The 16,352-nt window shown below is 31.9% G+C and overlaps 1 protein-coding gene across 1 annotated transcript in view; it reads right to left on the bottom strand.

The window, feature by feature from the left end:
* The window catches only part of LOC129225541 (polycystin-2-like), a 47,789-nt gene that overhangs the window by 9,390 nt on the left and 22,047 nt on the right, over positions 1 to 16,352 (bottom strand). Inside the window, exons 6-13 of the mRNA XM_054859982.1 lie at positions 14,318 to 14,480; positions 14,129 to 14,194; positions 12,430 to 12,660; positions 9,869 to 9,990; positions 9,669 to 9,789; positions 7,330 to 7,428; positions 7,113 to 7,243; positions 5,910 to 6,131 (exon numbers count right to left, since the gene is read on the bottom strand). Coding sequence (XP_054715957.1) covers positions 5,910 to 6,131; positions 7,113 to 7,243; positions 7,330 to 7,428; positions 9,669 to 9,789; positions 9,869 to 9,990; positions 12,430 to 12,660; positions 14,129 to 14,194; positions 14,318 to 14,480 — 1,155 coding nt within the window. The remainder of the gene's footprint in view (positions 1 to 5,909; positions 6,132 to 7,112; positions 7,244 to 7,329; positions 7,429 to 9,668; positions 9,790 to 9,868; positions 9,991 to 12,429; positions 12,661 to 14,128; positions 14,195 to 14,317; positions 14,481 to 16,352) is intronic.

The raw sequence follows: 16,352 nt of genomic DNA on the forward strand, positions 1-16,352 counted from the left end.
TGGGTGGGAGACCATTATAAGAGGGATGTGGTCTTCTTATAGAAGTAAAAACTTAACATTTTGTTTATGGGGAAAACTTTCTTTCCTAAAACTATTGGCTCTTTAACAGGACTGGCCATTTTGAGAAGTTACACTGTATTTTTAAAACGTGGAAGTAGTAGGAAACCATTCTTCGAATATTTTAGATGAGAATACGAGAGTTTATAGGTACTCTATCAGCATATTTTTGGGGCTATGGGCAAAAACAATTTTAAATGTAGTAACAAGTAAAATATGTGTGGATGTGAAAATTACTAAGAGCAAACTAATAACTTTATACAGTGAAACCTCCCTTAACGGACACTCCCGAATAACGGACACCTCTAATTAACGGACATTTTTGCAAGTCCCAGTCCCTCAATATAGGCCATTCCATGTAATTCACTCTGAATAACGGACACTCCGAATAACGGACAGTTATTTCACAAAAAATTTCCCTTGCGATCGTAGCACTTCCGTTTTTTTTTTCTTTTCACAGAATATCTTAGTAACTGCTTGCCTTACAAAGCTTTTCATCCTCCACAACTGATATCCCCCCCCCCTCCCGTCATTTCCTTATCACTGTTTCTTGGAATTAAAAGGGTGGTAATGGGCAGAGGCAGCGATTGGGGCTTAAAAGTTGGGGGCAGAAAAAAAAAGAACTAAAAGACATGGTACTTTTTGCGGGCAGCAAAAAATGAAAAAGAAAAAAAAAGTCATAATTTTGTTACGGCTAGTTTTGAGAGTATTGAAGCAGATAAGTGAAAACTGATGTCAGTCTAACAATTAACGTACGTTTTTCTTAAGATTTTAATGAATTTTGTACACAATAACTATTCAAAAGTTAAGATAAAAAAGGGGAAACTGGGTGCTTTTTCTAACTGGGGCTCTCGGGAGATGCAATTGAGCAGACCGGCGCCGGTAGTAGTCGGCTTTATGGCGCCGTGGTTTCGTTGGGTTGTTTAATTTTTAGATATGAAAAAGATTTGCCCATATTCAAGGTCATATTGCCAACTGTCAATAATGCAATAGTGATACTCCAGATAAAATAAATAAATTAACCATAAAAAGTAGAGAATTTTCGGAAGCACTGAAATACAGTAAAGAATTGAAAAACTTTTTCCTGAGCAAAGGGGACACTGAAAGACTTGCTAAGGTAAATGATTTAAATATTTATATTGAGAAACAGGCTTGTAATGCAAAAAAGAGATGTCAAACTGTTTTAACTGATTACTTTAATTGATTAAATGCTTTTTAAGACAAGTGTGTGCTGTCAGTATACCTTTATTAAGAAAAACAGATTAATTACTCTTGACGTAAAATGTAGTAAACCTTTCGCAATTGTTTCGATTGTGTTCTACAAAGGAAACAACAGCCCATTTTGAAAAAGGTAAATTAAGTAGTTCCTCCTAATAGCGGACACCTCCCAATAACGGACAAAACTTCTGGTCCCTTGACTGTCCGCTATTCGGAGGTTTCACTGTACAAAAACAGTAACATTAATATAAATTGATGTAAATTAGAAAATAATAATGGCAAGTTAAAAAAAAAGAAAGAAGGAATACAATAAATGATAACTGATAGTTCTGCCGTGGGCAAGTAAAAAGCAGAAATTGCAAATTTTTCTTTTTTTTTTGTCATTTATTGTATGTTAGCTTTATTGTACAAGCTTGCTTATTTGGTTTCCGCTGAGAAAAAAAAGGCGAAAAAAACTTCTAAACCCAACATTTCTTTATTGTTAGTATTAAATCCAAAACGCGTTTTTTCAAATCTCGGAAAACTCATTTCTACAGATACTGCAGTTTACCTATCCACGGAAGAATAACTTTACAGTTACACCCGCAACACGTACAAATCATTATTTTTCAAGAGTCAAAATTTTTTGTCGGAAAGTTGATACCTCATACCATGATACAAAGCAGTTCCTTAATCCTTATATTCGGATACATCACAATTGAAAGCCAAAGTTTAAAATTCTGGGAATAAATTGCAAATATATGCGTAAAAATATCACACCCGTGCAAATGGATTGAGCTATATATGTAAAATTCAGTTAGTAGGAGAAAAAAAAAAGAAGACAAACTTGAAGGATCAAAACAACATACAACGGAATCATCCCCTTATTTTTGTAAATTGATCAAGATTGATTAAACAACAATAATGCCGTGGGAAAGTTAAGTGAAGCATCTGCAGAAATGAAATATTGGAAGAAACGCATTTTTTATTTCATACTAACAACAGGAGTGCCCTCCCCCCTCCCCCCCAAGAGCATTGCTGCTGCTCTAAGCACAAAAGTAGTATCTGCAGTCGAGCTCAAACTGAGACATCTATATATATATAAATGAATGTTTGTCTGTATGTCATCCATGAACTCAAAAACTACCCGGCAGATTTGGCTGAAACTTTCACAGTTTGTTATTTTTGGTACTGGGAATGTTTATAGACCAGTTCGGAAAAAAAAACCGATCGCTAGTTTCTTTTTTATTCCAATTTAAGTCACAATCCATTGGATAAATACGAATAAAATTATCGGCTGCAGAAATTAATTCGCGTGAAAGATCTCATTGATAAGAAGTTAGCTGTTGCCATTTTTCTTGAGTTTGAACAAATAAATTCTTTCTTTATTGTTTTATGGCTTTTCATGCAACGGGGGGATTTAAAACTTTTTCTATTTGATATTTTTAGCGATTGATTGATCTTGCAAACTGCGTGAGTACAAAATTTGAGTATAGTCACGGCTTCACTTGATATCTGGACCGATTATTATGAAAATTGCTATATATATGTATTTTTCCACGGAGAAAGTGCATAATATGCTCATTGAAGCCACTCGCCACCAGGTGGCACTGCAGAGTAGCAACTTCTGCCCCGTTCAACCGATTGTCATGAAAATCAGTATAATGATGTATTTTTTTGTTGGCGTAGCAACGTGCGTCGGGTACAGCTAGTTGCTTTATAAAATTTTGCACTTCGGTTCAGTTGCCACGTTTTCAGATTTTTTAAAAATATTTTCCATTCTCAACTGACCACAAAACATTGTATTGAGGTAAAATACATTACAAAAACCACCTGGTGACAATAACTCAATTTTGTCAAAAAGTGCAAACGCGACTTTTGTGCTTACCACGGCAGAATGGCACACATTCCCCAAATACTTCATCCTCCATGAAATGAGAGCCCCCCCCCCCAAACCCCCCCTGAAAACACCCTCCTAAAAATTTCAAAGGCACAGTCGGCGCCACGATCCCTCTTGGTGGGCCCACCTGCTAACAATAGGGAAATGTTGAAATTTGACGTTTTTTTTTTCTTGCTTCGTTTTCAGTAGAGCCCAAATAGGCAAGTTTGTAAAATAAAGCTAAAGTACTTACAATAAATGACAAAAAAAAGGTGGGTGAGGGGGGGGGGATTTGCGGTTGCTGCGTGATACTTTGCCACGGCAAAATGAGGCTTTCATTCGAGACAAATGTATGAAAATCTCGTGCATATTGAAAAAAAAAAAAAAAAAAAAAACAGTTTTGTACATTCTTTAAACATTTCGCAAAACATTTTACCTGTGGACAGTACTGACGCTTGTATCCATAGAAACAACGTACTCATTTGCATTCAATTCCATTTTCTCAATCCCAAAGAAATAAATGCTATGAAATCATTTGAAAGCGTTTTCAATACTCATAAAAACAGACCACATAGCTCCACACTGCTGTTCCAATGGGGCTGTTCAGATTTATTTTTCCCTAAAGCCCAAAAAATCCCTTTTGCGAAATCCTTTGGCTTTGTTTCCTCTACTTTTTTCTTGTTTGAAGAAAAGTCAAAATTGAATGCTTATTTTACAACATGACGGTGGTAATGATGAAGTGTGCAAGCTTAATTTCTGAAATAAACAAAAAAAAAAAAAAATTACGTCTGGTATTTTAAATACAACAACTTTTGTTGCCGTTTGAGCTATCGTAAGATAATTATTGCGAAGTATAAGCATTTGAGAAAGCCAATATTTATTTTTGAATGATAATCCTGGAGGGGGGGGGGAGAAAAAAAAGAAAGAAAAAAAAACCCCTATGTCTCTAAGAAGTTTTAAAGCATTAATTTTCAATACAACTATATGTATTTCTAGACGAAAAGAAACTTCAGGAATACTTCCATGTAGCTAATACTTTTTTTTTATTATTAGAAAGTACAATTTCGAAGAAACCTATGAAAGAAAACGAGAGTGTAGAAAATTTAATTTTTTCTTCCGTGTTCAGAGTTTATAGGAAAAAAAAAGTCATGAAATGTGTTGTTGAACTTTGACGCATTTATACATTTTTAAAGGCTGTGGAACATTCTTGGAAATTGTGTTCGTCTGCTCGCGTGCGGTACAAGTGTGTGTGTATGTGTGCGAACATGACATTATAGGAGCTCTAATTAAAATACCAACACAAGGAATCTAACGAAAATCGTTTTTAAAGGGTAGGGAGCTATACCGAACTTCTTTTTAAGCGTGAATAGTAGTAACAGGCATTAGTTTGAATTTTGAGATATTGAATTCAAACTATGTTTTTCGCAACTACGAATTGCAATAGGACCCTACTCGGTGTGTTTCTTGTTTCTACTAAGGGCTTTTATCGAAACCATGATTTGAATTCAATAAGTCAAAATTTAAATGAATGCAAGGAGCTGGATGTTATTTGCTGGATACTGGATGTTATTTGCTAGATGCTAGATGTTTTGTGCTGGATACTGATTTCGCGTAAAATGGAATGTCTAAAGTCGAGAGGGTCGTTAAAAAAATAATTCGATTCCGAGGTACATGGACACCTGCATTATAAGCATAGAAAAAATAAAATGAAAGGACGGACGCCATTCAACGGTCAAGTGAAAATAATAAGCAATTCGTGATTGCTCAAAAAGTATACAAATGGATACCAACAGAAATTGATGCTGATTTGGTTTCGGCATGAATCGCTCCAAATCGAGTGAAACCATGGAACGTTTTTCACGTTTTAAGCGTGACTGCAATGTCTCAATCAGTAAGACAAAAATTCAAACAAAAATTAGACGATAAACGACCCCAGAAAAGGAAAGGAAGTTAAGCTAATTAGTCTCTCGTGACATTTACTCCAAGAGGATGTTAAGTGTGATTTGTTTGAATAGAGATATAGAGAACTTCAGCATTTTCTGCTGTCAAGTTACGAGTTAATCGCTGTAATACAGAAAGAAAACATTTTAAGATTCTTTGCATTTTTGTATTTTGTTAACAGTTTGACTTTAATGTCTGCAGGCGTTAAAGGCACTAGGTAAGGAGAGATAATGCAAAATTATCTCGCCAAAACGTAGAATTATATAAATTCAAACAATATGAAACGTTTGGAAGGATACTTAAAATATTAAATATTCATTTAGTTCGAAACTAAGAGTCGGGAAAATGAATTTATTCTAAATGAATGTTCGTAAACAAAAATATTATTTTTTCGTTTTATGGACGTTCTAGATTCTAGAAAAGAGAAAGAGAGAGAAAAAAAAACCTAGAAGCCAATGGAATGCTACATTTTCTCCCAAATAACAATTTGTAGAAATGTTTGATATTCATTACAATTTATTTTGAAATATGTGATTTTGTGTCAGTTTTATGAAATTTTCAAAAGTTTCAAAGCTTGTATTCATTACCTTATTGAATATTTCTCCATTGATCAAAAATATCATTTCACAAATTAAAATAAAATAAATAATTACAAAAATTAATTAAAAAAAATTTCATTAAAGAAAGAAAAATTCCAAAATTTAGGATGAATTTTCTTTTTTCTGTTTATTATTTTTTCTCTTGAAACTCTATTTTCTATTGTTCGCTAAAATTCTCGAACAGGGAACATTTTGTCGTCGCGTTTAGGGATGAAATTCCCTTTTTGCTTACTCACCCATTGAAATCTTGTTGCGAAACGAGAGATGCCATAGCGACGGCGTTGGTAGCATTTGGCGAATCATTGTTTTCCGACTTCTTAATTTGGCGATCGATTTCAAGCCGCTGTCCATCCAAATCAGCCAGCATCATTTTAGTTTCATCCGCATCTAATTCTCGATCGTTATTGAGGTCGTACTTTGCGAATAACATTTCTATTTCCATATCGGTAAAGTTTTGCCTAATAGGAAAAGGAAGAAAGAAAAAGTTATGCAAAACGAAACGTTATACGTAAAATAATGTTAGTAGTGCAAAATTTCTGTGTAAAGAGAAATAAATCGCTAATCTGTCTGAAATAAGATAGATCTTACATAAAGAATAATCGACGCTAATTTTCTTCGGAATATAGTATAGGGTTAAAATTTTTGTAAAGATCACTTCTTAGTAAATCTTATTTCGTTTACTTTAAACAACATGTGTAACAAAAAGTTTCGGCTCATTTTCGTTTTTTTTTCTTTTTTAAATTTGAATGTAACTTTAAAGGCCCCCCCCCCCCACTAACACTTCCTTAATTGAGAGGCTCGCATGTTACAAGCCTAAAATTGAAATGTTATAAATCGGTATACATTTTCTTAAAATTATTATGCCCTAATTAAAATATTGCAGACGTTTTCGCTCTAAAAATTTATTGTAGTTGATTATAAACTACTATGTATGTTTGAAATTTTACTTATGAAATATTTATTTGACTAATTAGTCATAATTAGTGGTTTACGATCATCATGAGCCAAAGAATTAATTAATAAATGATGAACTTAACTGAAGATATAATGACTTATCAACTTTTAAGCCTATGCAGTAGAAATACTTTTTCTTTTATGCATTTTTTGATGGTGACTATTGTTGAAAACCGTAGGGTGGTAAGGTGATTAATTTTTCTTACAATATTAGAAAATTACCCGTTAAGATATGACGGGTGAAAATTGCTTTTACATTTGAATTGTTGATGACGTCTAGAGCGTTACTCGATCGGTGAATTGACTACTATATATATGAGGATAAGAAAGTAATTCAAGATTTAACAGTGAGTTAAAACAAATCTATGAACTAGAAATTCATAGTTACGTTTAAAATATGAGGTATTTTAATAGTGTCGTTGAAACCATGCATTTCATTACATTTAGTCTATTAGAATGAGGAATATCCAGAGAGTAGAACTTACTGACGTAATTTTTGACGAACTTCTTCAAAAGTCAATTTATTATCGCCATTTGCATCTGCCAATTTCAAAGCATTTTGCAAGTCTAAGAGCTGATTTCGTTTTCCAAGTTTTCCCATGACATTATTAAATCCCTGAAAGTAAATAAACGCTGTAAAAAGTAGTCAAAAACTTTTTCTAAAATTGGAATTGATAATGTTATTTTCTAAGTATAGCTTACTTTTTTGAAATAATCTGCTATTTCAAATTCATTTTTCTGTGAAGCGATCTCTGCTTTAACTTCTGCATAAGTATCGTTTATGATGGCCAAAAACATATTCTGAAATTTAATGCATGAAATGTTGAGCATTTTAAATACATAATTAAGAATAACTAATAGCTAATGGAAGAAAGTGATTAAAAAAAATTGAAGAGTATCTGCGTTAAATAGGTGTTTTATCTTAAATTCTTTTTTTTTTTACAGCAGAATTTCTTGATTTATCTTTAAAAAAAAACGAAATTAAAAAAGAAATGTAATTAAAACAAAAAATTTAAATTATTTTATATACTTTGTTTTTAAGTTGTTGAATTTAATCTGAAGCTGAAGTTCAATAGCTTAAAGTAAGAAAATTGTTATAGAAGCGCTTAGTATCAAAACCAGCTCAGTCCATTTTTATAAATTTTACAGGAGAGACAAAAAAAAAAAAAAAAAAAAGTTTCATGCTCTACCCAATTATACTTTCTAAAACATTATTTTTCTTCGTTGGAAAAAAATTCTGATAACCACTTCATTTTTTCCCCCGTTCCTAAATTAGCAGTATTATTTACGGATAGAAATAATCTGAAGTGAGCTGGGTTTGAAGTAAATCGACCTTCTCTTTATCATTATTCGTTTCGAATTCTGTGAAATTAAGGTATTGATACAGATAGTCGTCCTTACAGTGTCCTCCATTGAAAACATGGATTGATCCGGTAAAAAAAAAAAAAAAAAAAAAAAAAAAAAACCCCGATAGATAATGGATTAAGCTATTACTGATATTAAATCAGGGTTGCGGAGTTGGAAGGAAAATGGCCGACTCCGGCCCCGACTCCTGAATTTTGAAACGCCCAACTCTGACTCCGACTCAGGATTTTTAAAATTTTTTTTAATTGTATTTTTCAACTCCTCTCTCCCTTCAGGGGAAGGGGGAAAACCTCTAAACAGAGATTTAAATATTAATTCCTTTTTATGAAAATTTCGCATTTTGTTTTTTATTGTAAACCCAAGATGCATGCAACTTTAGAAATTCAATTTAAAAATCAAATTTTCCAATAGTTACGATTTAAAAAGTGAGATGACTTAAAAATCTCTTTTAAAAAATTTGAAAAGGGGTTATCAGTAATTTGCCCCTCTTTAATGTTTAACAAATAGACATTGATCAAATCGTGTGCTTTCAATTTTTGAAAGCTGTAACTTGAGAGAAAAAAAGCTTCTTTTCTAAATCCAAGTTCTTGATAGGGGGTGGTTTGCTCCGGGTGACACCCATCTGGTAGATGACACCCAAAGTTAATTTCAGAGTTTATAAAAAATATAAATATTTTAATTCTGAAAATTTTCGCGAAAATATTTTAAATTATATTTTATCAATAAAATTTCAACGAAAATAGGGCACATATACGTCAGGAGCTAATTTTACACAAAATGCGGCGGTATACAAATTTGTACGAATAGCTTTTACTATACCTGTATTTCTTATTCGTTAAATTTTTAAATTTAATTTTATTGACTGCTTTAGAATTAACCTTAATATGAAGATTTTAAGATTAACTGCAATTATTGAGTGTTGTAAACAAGAAATCATTTACACTTATTTTGTTCCATACTTTTTAGTGAGAACCAAGCTTATAGAAATAGTCTTAATAAAGAAAAAAACATTAGATTATTTCATCGAATCTTTTGGATTCGTGCTTTCACACCGGAACTTCTTTGAATTTGCCGATCACCCTTAAACGTTTCAACCTTAGCTACGCAACCTTAGCCTCGACTTACTAATTTGTTACGTTTCTTTTACTATTTTATAACGGAGATCGAACAAAACACTATATTTTTATTTTTATTTGAAAGTGATTACTTGAAAATGTTAGGCAACAAAACCGTTTGCTGACAGTTGCTATTAGTTGAGTTAAAAAGCAAGCAAACTAGGGGACGGCTACAGAAAGCTCGGTAAGCACTCAAGCTAGATGATTGCCATAATGGCAGTTATTTTCTCATTAGTATCTTTTCATGCATGTAATCGGACCAGTTGGTAGTCAGTTTTTAAAAAATGCAAGGAGAGTCTGTGAAAAGGAAAGAAAAAAAGAAGCCCGGAGTCGGAGTCGGCATGTCCGACTCTGACTCTTCGACTCCGACTCAAACTCCACAGCACTGTATTAAATGCCACAAAAATTTTTCACGAGTGAGAAATCTTAATGTTTAATATTGTCAGATTCCCCATAACTTTATTGCAGCAAATGTAAGGTATTTTGTCAAAAACGAGCATTCAAATACTACTAGTTAAATTAACAAAAGTTTTAAGTAAGAACATGACTTTAATTCCTTACCATTAGCACAAAAAATACGAAGAACACATAACTAAGGAAGTAAATTGGACCTAAAATTCGATTTGCGGCTTCCAACTCGTAAAAGTTGAAGTCACCAAGAATAAGTCTCAGAAGAGTAAACCTAAAAAGCAAAAGAAGTTTTTAAAATGGCCAACAATGTAACTAATAAACCGTTCAATGGAGGAAAAAAAAAAACTTACACGGCTTTGGCAAATGTGCTGAAATCTCTAACGACAGTTCCAAAAAGCAAATAGCCGAGTTGAGCGAAAGCAAAGAACACAATGAAGAACATAATACCAAATCCAGCAACATCTTTTGAACACTAAAAACAATAAAAAAAAAAAAAAACACCGATAAATAAAAAGTAAAACAGGGGTGTTTGTGATCCGAAATTTCAGAAAATTTCGAAAATTTTGGGTTTTTGTTTCCGAAAATTTTCTGCTGGCAATACGTTCAAAAAAACTGGGGAAAAAAACATTTTAAAACAGTTTTTTTTCTATGATTTCAATGATTTCTGTATGCATGAGTTTTTACAGGAAAGGGAGGGGAAGGTTCGAGTTTCATCATAGTTTCCGAAAATTTGTTTTCAGAAAAATTTACTTGAGTCCACTTCCTGAAGTAAAACTAAAGTCAATATTTTTGAAGTGAATAAGCATGCAATTTGTATTGGTTGCACCATGAAAGTAAGGTCTTGTAAAAACTACAAGGTCAAATAAACAGCCAGTTAAACTGCAGTCGCGCCAAACCTAACTTGGCAACTAAGACATTCTGCCATATTGAATATGTCAATGAGGTTCAGTCCGTTTTCCTCCTGACATTGAAAGAATACATTGTTTTGTTTATTTGGTAGCAAATCATTAAAAGAACATTTAAATATTTGAAGTGAAACTGTTCACAAAAGCCAAAACTGCTATTTTATTTAGCCAGTAAATAAAAAATGTTAAAAGATCGTGTGAATTTACATTTAAAACAAAAAATAGAAAAGGTTGCATATGCATAAGCCCCTGTATTTATTAGGACTGGAAGGAGGGCAACATGGACTGTTACTGTCTGACCACGGATTGTATGGAAAGACAAACATCCGTTTTACAGCCGCAAATGGACAAATCTATTACTTTTTAGTGATGCCAGCTTTTGCAGAAGCAGAGTTTCATTCAAATGAGCGGAATACCAGCATCAAATTTTTACTTTTCCCCCCTCACTCAGATAGATTCGTCTTATCTGGACGTTTGAAAATTCCATACAATCCGTGGTTGGACACTATCAGGGTACATAAGCATAGAGAAAAGATGAAAGGAAAGGAAAAAGGGAAGGGAAAGGGGGAAAAAAAGAACAGAGAAAAGGAAGGTATCATAGCAACACTCAAAATAACCGTTACAAGGAGATGAGTTTTGCCTATTTTGTGAAGCAACACAAGATTGATGTATTTTGTGTAGAGCCACTCAGTGAAATCTGATTGCAGTAACAGTCTTGATGCAGTTGGGCACATGAGGTATGTAGGGGAATATGGGGCAAAGTGAAACAGCGGGGCAAAGTGAAATGTTCAAATGTTTACTCTGCTTTTAGTGCCATCTGCCTAGTAATACTTCAACTATGTAGTAACGTATGCAGTCCATTCCAGTCAAGTAAAAAAATACCCCAGAAAATAAATGAATATGATAATACAAGGAATTTTCAAAAATTGATACTCATACTGTAATATTTTGTCTTAAGACAAAAATTATTTTCCTTATTATTAAATGATAAAGTTATTTTTATTATCATTTTAAATATTAATTGATACCTACTAATATACGGTGCAATATTGATTTGCTTAATAGTAAGTTTATTTGTATTTCAAATGCTTTGTGCAGTTATGCAAGTGCATGCGGGGCAAAGTGAATGGGAAAAAATGAAACATTTACTTATTCAATCTTTTATAAAATGATTTACGTATTAGTTAATTAGTTGTTCTATTCACATTCCTTCATTTAAAAATCCCTTATTTGTTCATTAATTCACTTGTTTTCGTCTTCATTCGCTATTTTATTCATTCATTTAATTTTTCTCATGTAATGACTTCTTTATGTACTTGTTTATTCGTTTATTGTTTCATTTTATTCTCATTTCTTCATTCATTCTTATATTTACACATTTATTCTATCAAAAATATCTTTAACAATCGAATAGAAAATATTTTATTGGAAAAATATTTTATTTTTCACTTTGCCCCATGAAAAAAAGAAGGGAAAAATTCCCACCTTTTTTTTAAAGGTACAAATTTGTTGTCGAAAGTATAAAATAACAATTTAGGGAAAATTTTTATTATAAAATATATTGTTCTTTCTTTGTGTACCGTAATTTTCAAAACAAATTTCCTATTTGTTCATTTTGAAAAAAGTAAGTGATCTTAACAACTTCACTTTGCAAAACATTCCACTACTTATGGTTTACCCTTTGTAAAAATTGTAAAGTTTAAAGTTATCTTAAACACTCCACCTTGCCTAACAAACTTTCCATTTTACCCCCTGGTTTTCAGAGTTTTACATAGTAAGACATTTCCAGTTTGCCACAAAATATTAGCGAATAATTTATGATGGAATAGTATTAGAGTTTAAGTTCAAGGCTGATTAAATTAAAAAATGAATAACGTATTGTTTTATTTTTATTGACAGTTTATTCGTGAAACCGTGGCTGAAGCTTTTAACTTATCGTCACACACACACACAAAAAAAAAAAAAAAAAAAAAAAAAACTATTGCGTAACATAAAGGAAAAATTACCCTTGAAAGAGTTGAAGACAATTGAGTCATCGTTTTGTTGAAACTGATGTATTTGAAAATTTTGATCCATGCAAGGAACACCGTCAGGGCGACTAAGTTATTAAACTGTGTCTGCCAATATCCCAAGAACTCGAAGTTTGGATAGACGTCAGGTTGACTCAGAAGTTCCTCGAGTAAGCCATCCATGACCATGTTGCGATATACGCTGAACCCGATGCACAAGAAAGATACCTACAATTGCAAGAAGAAAACACTTTTTAACTGATTACTAGCCGCCTACGTCGGCTCGTGCAATTACGTGCAAAATTACGAGTCTGTCGATACCTGGTTCGATTCCCAGCTTTCTGTCGTTCACCATGAGTAGCGGTGCGTGCATACAAAGATACTCAGTTTTTAATAAATAAGATGGTTCAGATATATCATAGAGAAAATAATCTTAAGAAATCTAAATCGCATGTCAGATAAACAAAGAAAGATTCAATGAGTTTCGAATTTATATGCTGTAGTACCAAAGCGTTTAACTGTTATGGCAGTTTTAGTTATGATTTCATTTTTGAGCGTAGTCTGGATTTCAACTTCACATGTAGTTTAAATGCATTTATTATCCTCTCCTTCTGGTCTTCATTTTTAAGAAGCTTTCATTTTGCAGCCCGAGCAGTGAATGAACAAACTCTAGTGAATGAACAATTTGTATTTGTATTTTAAATAAGATTTCAAAAGTGATTTTTTGGATGAATTCACAACAGTAACTCAATTTTGCACAATTCGAAAATGAAAACTACAGGAAAATTTTGTATTCGTTCACTTGTTAGACGCGTTAATTTTTCTGGGTTCCTATTCCTTTTTTCATTTAAACTCCTCAAAAAGTCTGAACCCCCCCCCCCACAAAAGTTCACTATTTTGAAACGATATTATAAGCATCTGAAAATTAAATTATGCTTAAGTGACAATTTACTGGCCATTCTACTTGAAGCCCTATTTGTTTAACAAATAAGTTTCTGTACTTGTTTTCTTTAAAATTTTGTACTCCTTTTTGTTATTTATGTGTACTTTTATTTTTGGTTTTTCCTAGAATTTATCACTATATCTTTCACTAATTTTTCATAAGTTTTTATGCAAATTTTTTTCGTAACTTTATAGAAAATTTGAAGTTTTTCTAAGGAACGGTTTGCTATTTTCACCTAGTTATATTCTCTTTCATTGAAAAAGGGGATCTTGTGTATTTCTGAAACACGTGTAACAATATTTTGCAGCTTTACTACTAGCAGTTTTGGATTTTTTAATATGTAAACATGATGTTTTGGACGATACGGTGAAACACAAGATGGACATAAAATATATGATATCTAACAAATGAAGCATTTTATTCAATTAATTGATTGAAGCACCAGTAATTCAAAATTGAACAAGAAGGAAAAATTAAGCTTCATCAAATTAAAGTTGTAGCATAAGCTATTTTTAGACAAACATTAAATACAGGATAATCACAAAGACTTTCAAGCTTTATTTCGTCCAACTCATGAAAAATTACTTCTCCTTCTTACGTCGTTTCTCTTTAATATAGTTTCAATTTAAACATTGTTACATTTCACTGAAGCCATGAAGATGTATTAGTTTTTTGAAAGCTTGCGAAATGTAGTCGATGACTATTTTTTCAGTGATAATATGTTGCTTAAAATTTAAATAATGTCATACTTACAATTAGAACTAAAATGTCTTGAATGTTGAAGAAATCTTTAAAGTACTTGCACTTGTTTCGTTTAATCTGAAAGTATAAAATGCATCCCAAAGTTTTTTTTATCGTTTTTAAAGGAATAATGTAAACATATTTTATACCTGATATTACTCCTACGATTTTGAAACATTGAAACTACTTCAAAATACTTACTTCCAGTATTTCTTCAATCAAATAATACACAACGAATACAGTAAATATGATTTCACAAATGAAAATGAAGTAATCACTGGTGGTAACATATCGAAGAAGCTTAACAGTTCTGAAGCTCCAAGATGGAATCATACCACCTGTTGCAGGAAACTCGAATACAATTCTGTCAAAAAGAAAGTTTTAATGTAAATATCGCATAACTTTGTTAAAAATATGATAAAGTTGCGATGATAACACTATATTTTTTATCTAATGAGTTAAAGAAATCATATATTGGATGAAGAAATTACAAATTATACGTATTTTATTTTGGATTGCATTTTGGACTGCATTGTAAAAGTTAAACGCAAAACAGCGATAAAGCGCGTAGAGGTTGTTTTTTCTGCATTGGCACTGTTTTAGAAAAGAAACAACTTTTACGGAAATCATTCCCTTCGTTCTTTCAAAAGCGAACTACAGTAAAACCCATCTGCAACGATACTGTTAGGACCTGAAAAAAGTATTGATACAGACTGGCTGTCGTTATAGACAGTTTGATTATTGATGCTAAAATTTTGCTGGGACCAAGGAAAATATCGTTATAGACAGGTTTATTGTTATAGACAGTATTGTTATACACAGGTATCGATGTATCACGGGTTTTAAATGCAGATTGCTACATCGATGGCAAAACATGGACGCTAAAATTCAAAACCTCGGTGGTATCGATGAATCATCCAAAAACATCAATGTTTTGAAATAATAATGTTTTGAAACATCAACTTTTTACAATGATATTTACTGAAATTGACAAATAATTTTAAAGGAGAAGTGCATTCTCAGAATGTAATTATTAATTTATAATTAAGATTTTTGAACTGTCAGAGCTAATGATAACAGTAATAATTGTAATAGAAATCAATTAGTTAAAATTCCCCATTTTTAAATTCAGTAACACAAAGGAATAAAAAACTGACGAATAATATTCAAAATACAAAACGTTGAAACAGCACAACAATGGGGTCGTTTCCAAAATTTCAAAAGTATTTTTTTCTGAAAGAGCATGCTTAAATATATAGGATCTGACTTATTTTTAATTAATTTGTTCAAATTTAATATTTTTAAAAAATTACTTAAATCGGTGCGCTTTTATTTTCTACGTTTCTGTTGTGTGACATCACAAATGATGAAATGCCTTTCATTGCTGCCATTCACGGAGAAAAATATTTAATTCGCATCTTTACTCACGTGTATTGGCAACGATATGATTGATAGCAAGCGTAGAGCGCAATATTTAAGTCGCTTCTTGATTATCATAATGTGGAAACGTGATAGAAAGATGCGCCAAATTGCATCATTTGTGACGTCATAAAGATCACGTCTTGTTTTCAAAATTTGACATTTTAAAAAGTAATTAAATAATAACTGTTGGGAAAATGAGAGTATTTTCTGGGTCCATGTTGTTTTTTATGCTCATTCTATCAATTTCATTGACTAAAAGTAGTACGTTTGACTGAAGGAAACAACCCCATTAATACGAATCATTTCGTAACTTTTTAGTTTTCCCTATGATTAATACGAAAGCAGAAAATGAGTTTAATCATAAATGCGACTTAATTAGAAAAATTGGTAATGTTTTGGTAAATACTATTCTTTTTGCTTACGCGGGAAAAAAATATATAAGAATAAATAAGAGTTCTAAGAGATTTATTTCGAATTGAAACTCAAAAATGCGTCAAAACATATTTAAAACATAAAATTTATTCAAATATTATTAAATTCTTCAACGACATAAAATATTACAAGTTTTTTAAATGTAAATTTTTGCGTCAACTATACAATATCGAGCATAAAATCGTCGTTGTTAAAAGAATATTGAACTTCAAACATCTGCGGTGAAAACGTCTATGTTTAGAAAGTATCGACTCAATGTCGCAGTTCTAGAACATACTAATTAGAAGCGAAGAAACAAATAATGTAGAAAAAGCCTAAATGATCTAAAAATACTAAAAAGATAGACATTAGTAAATGTATGTTTTACAGGGGAAAACGATAG

This window comes from Uloborus diversus, chromosome 7 (assembly GCF_026930045.1).
Source record: "Uloborus diversus isolate 005 chromosome 7, Udiv.v.3.1, whole genome shotgun sequence".
In the NCBI taxonomy this organism is placed as follows: Eukaryota; Metazoa; Arthropoda; class Arachnida; order Araneae; family Uloboridae; genus Uloborus; species Uloborus diversus.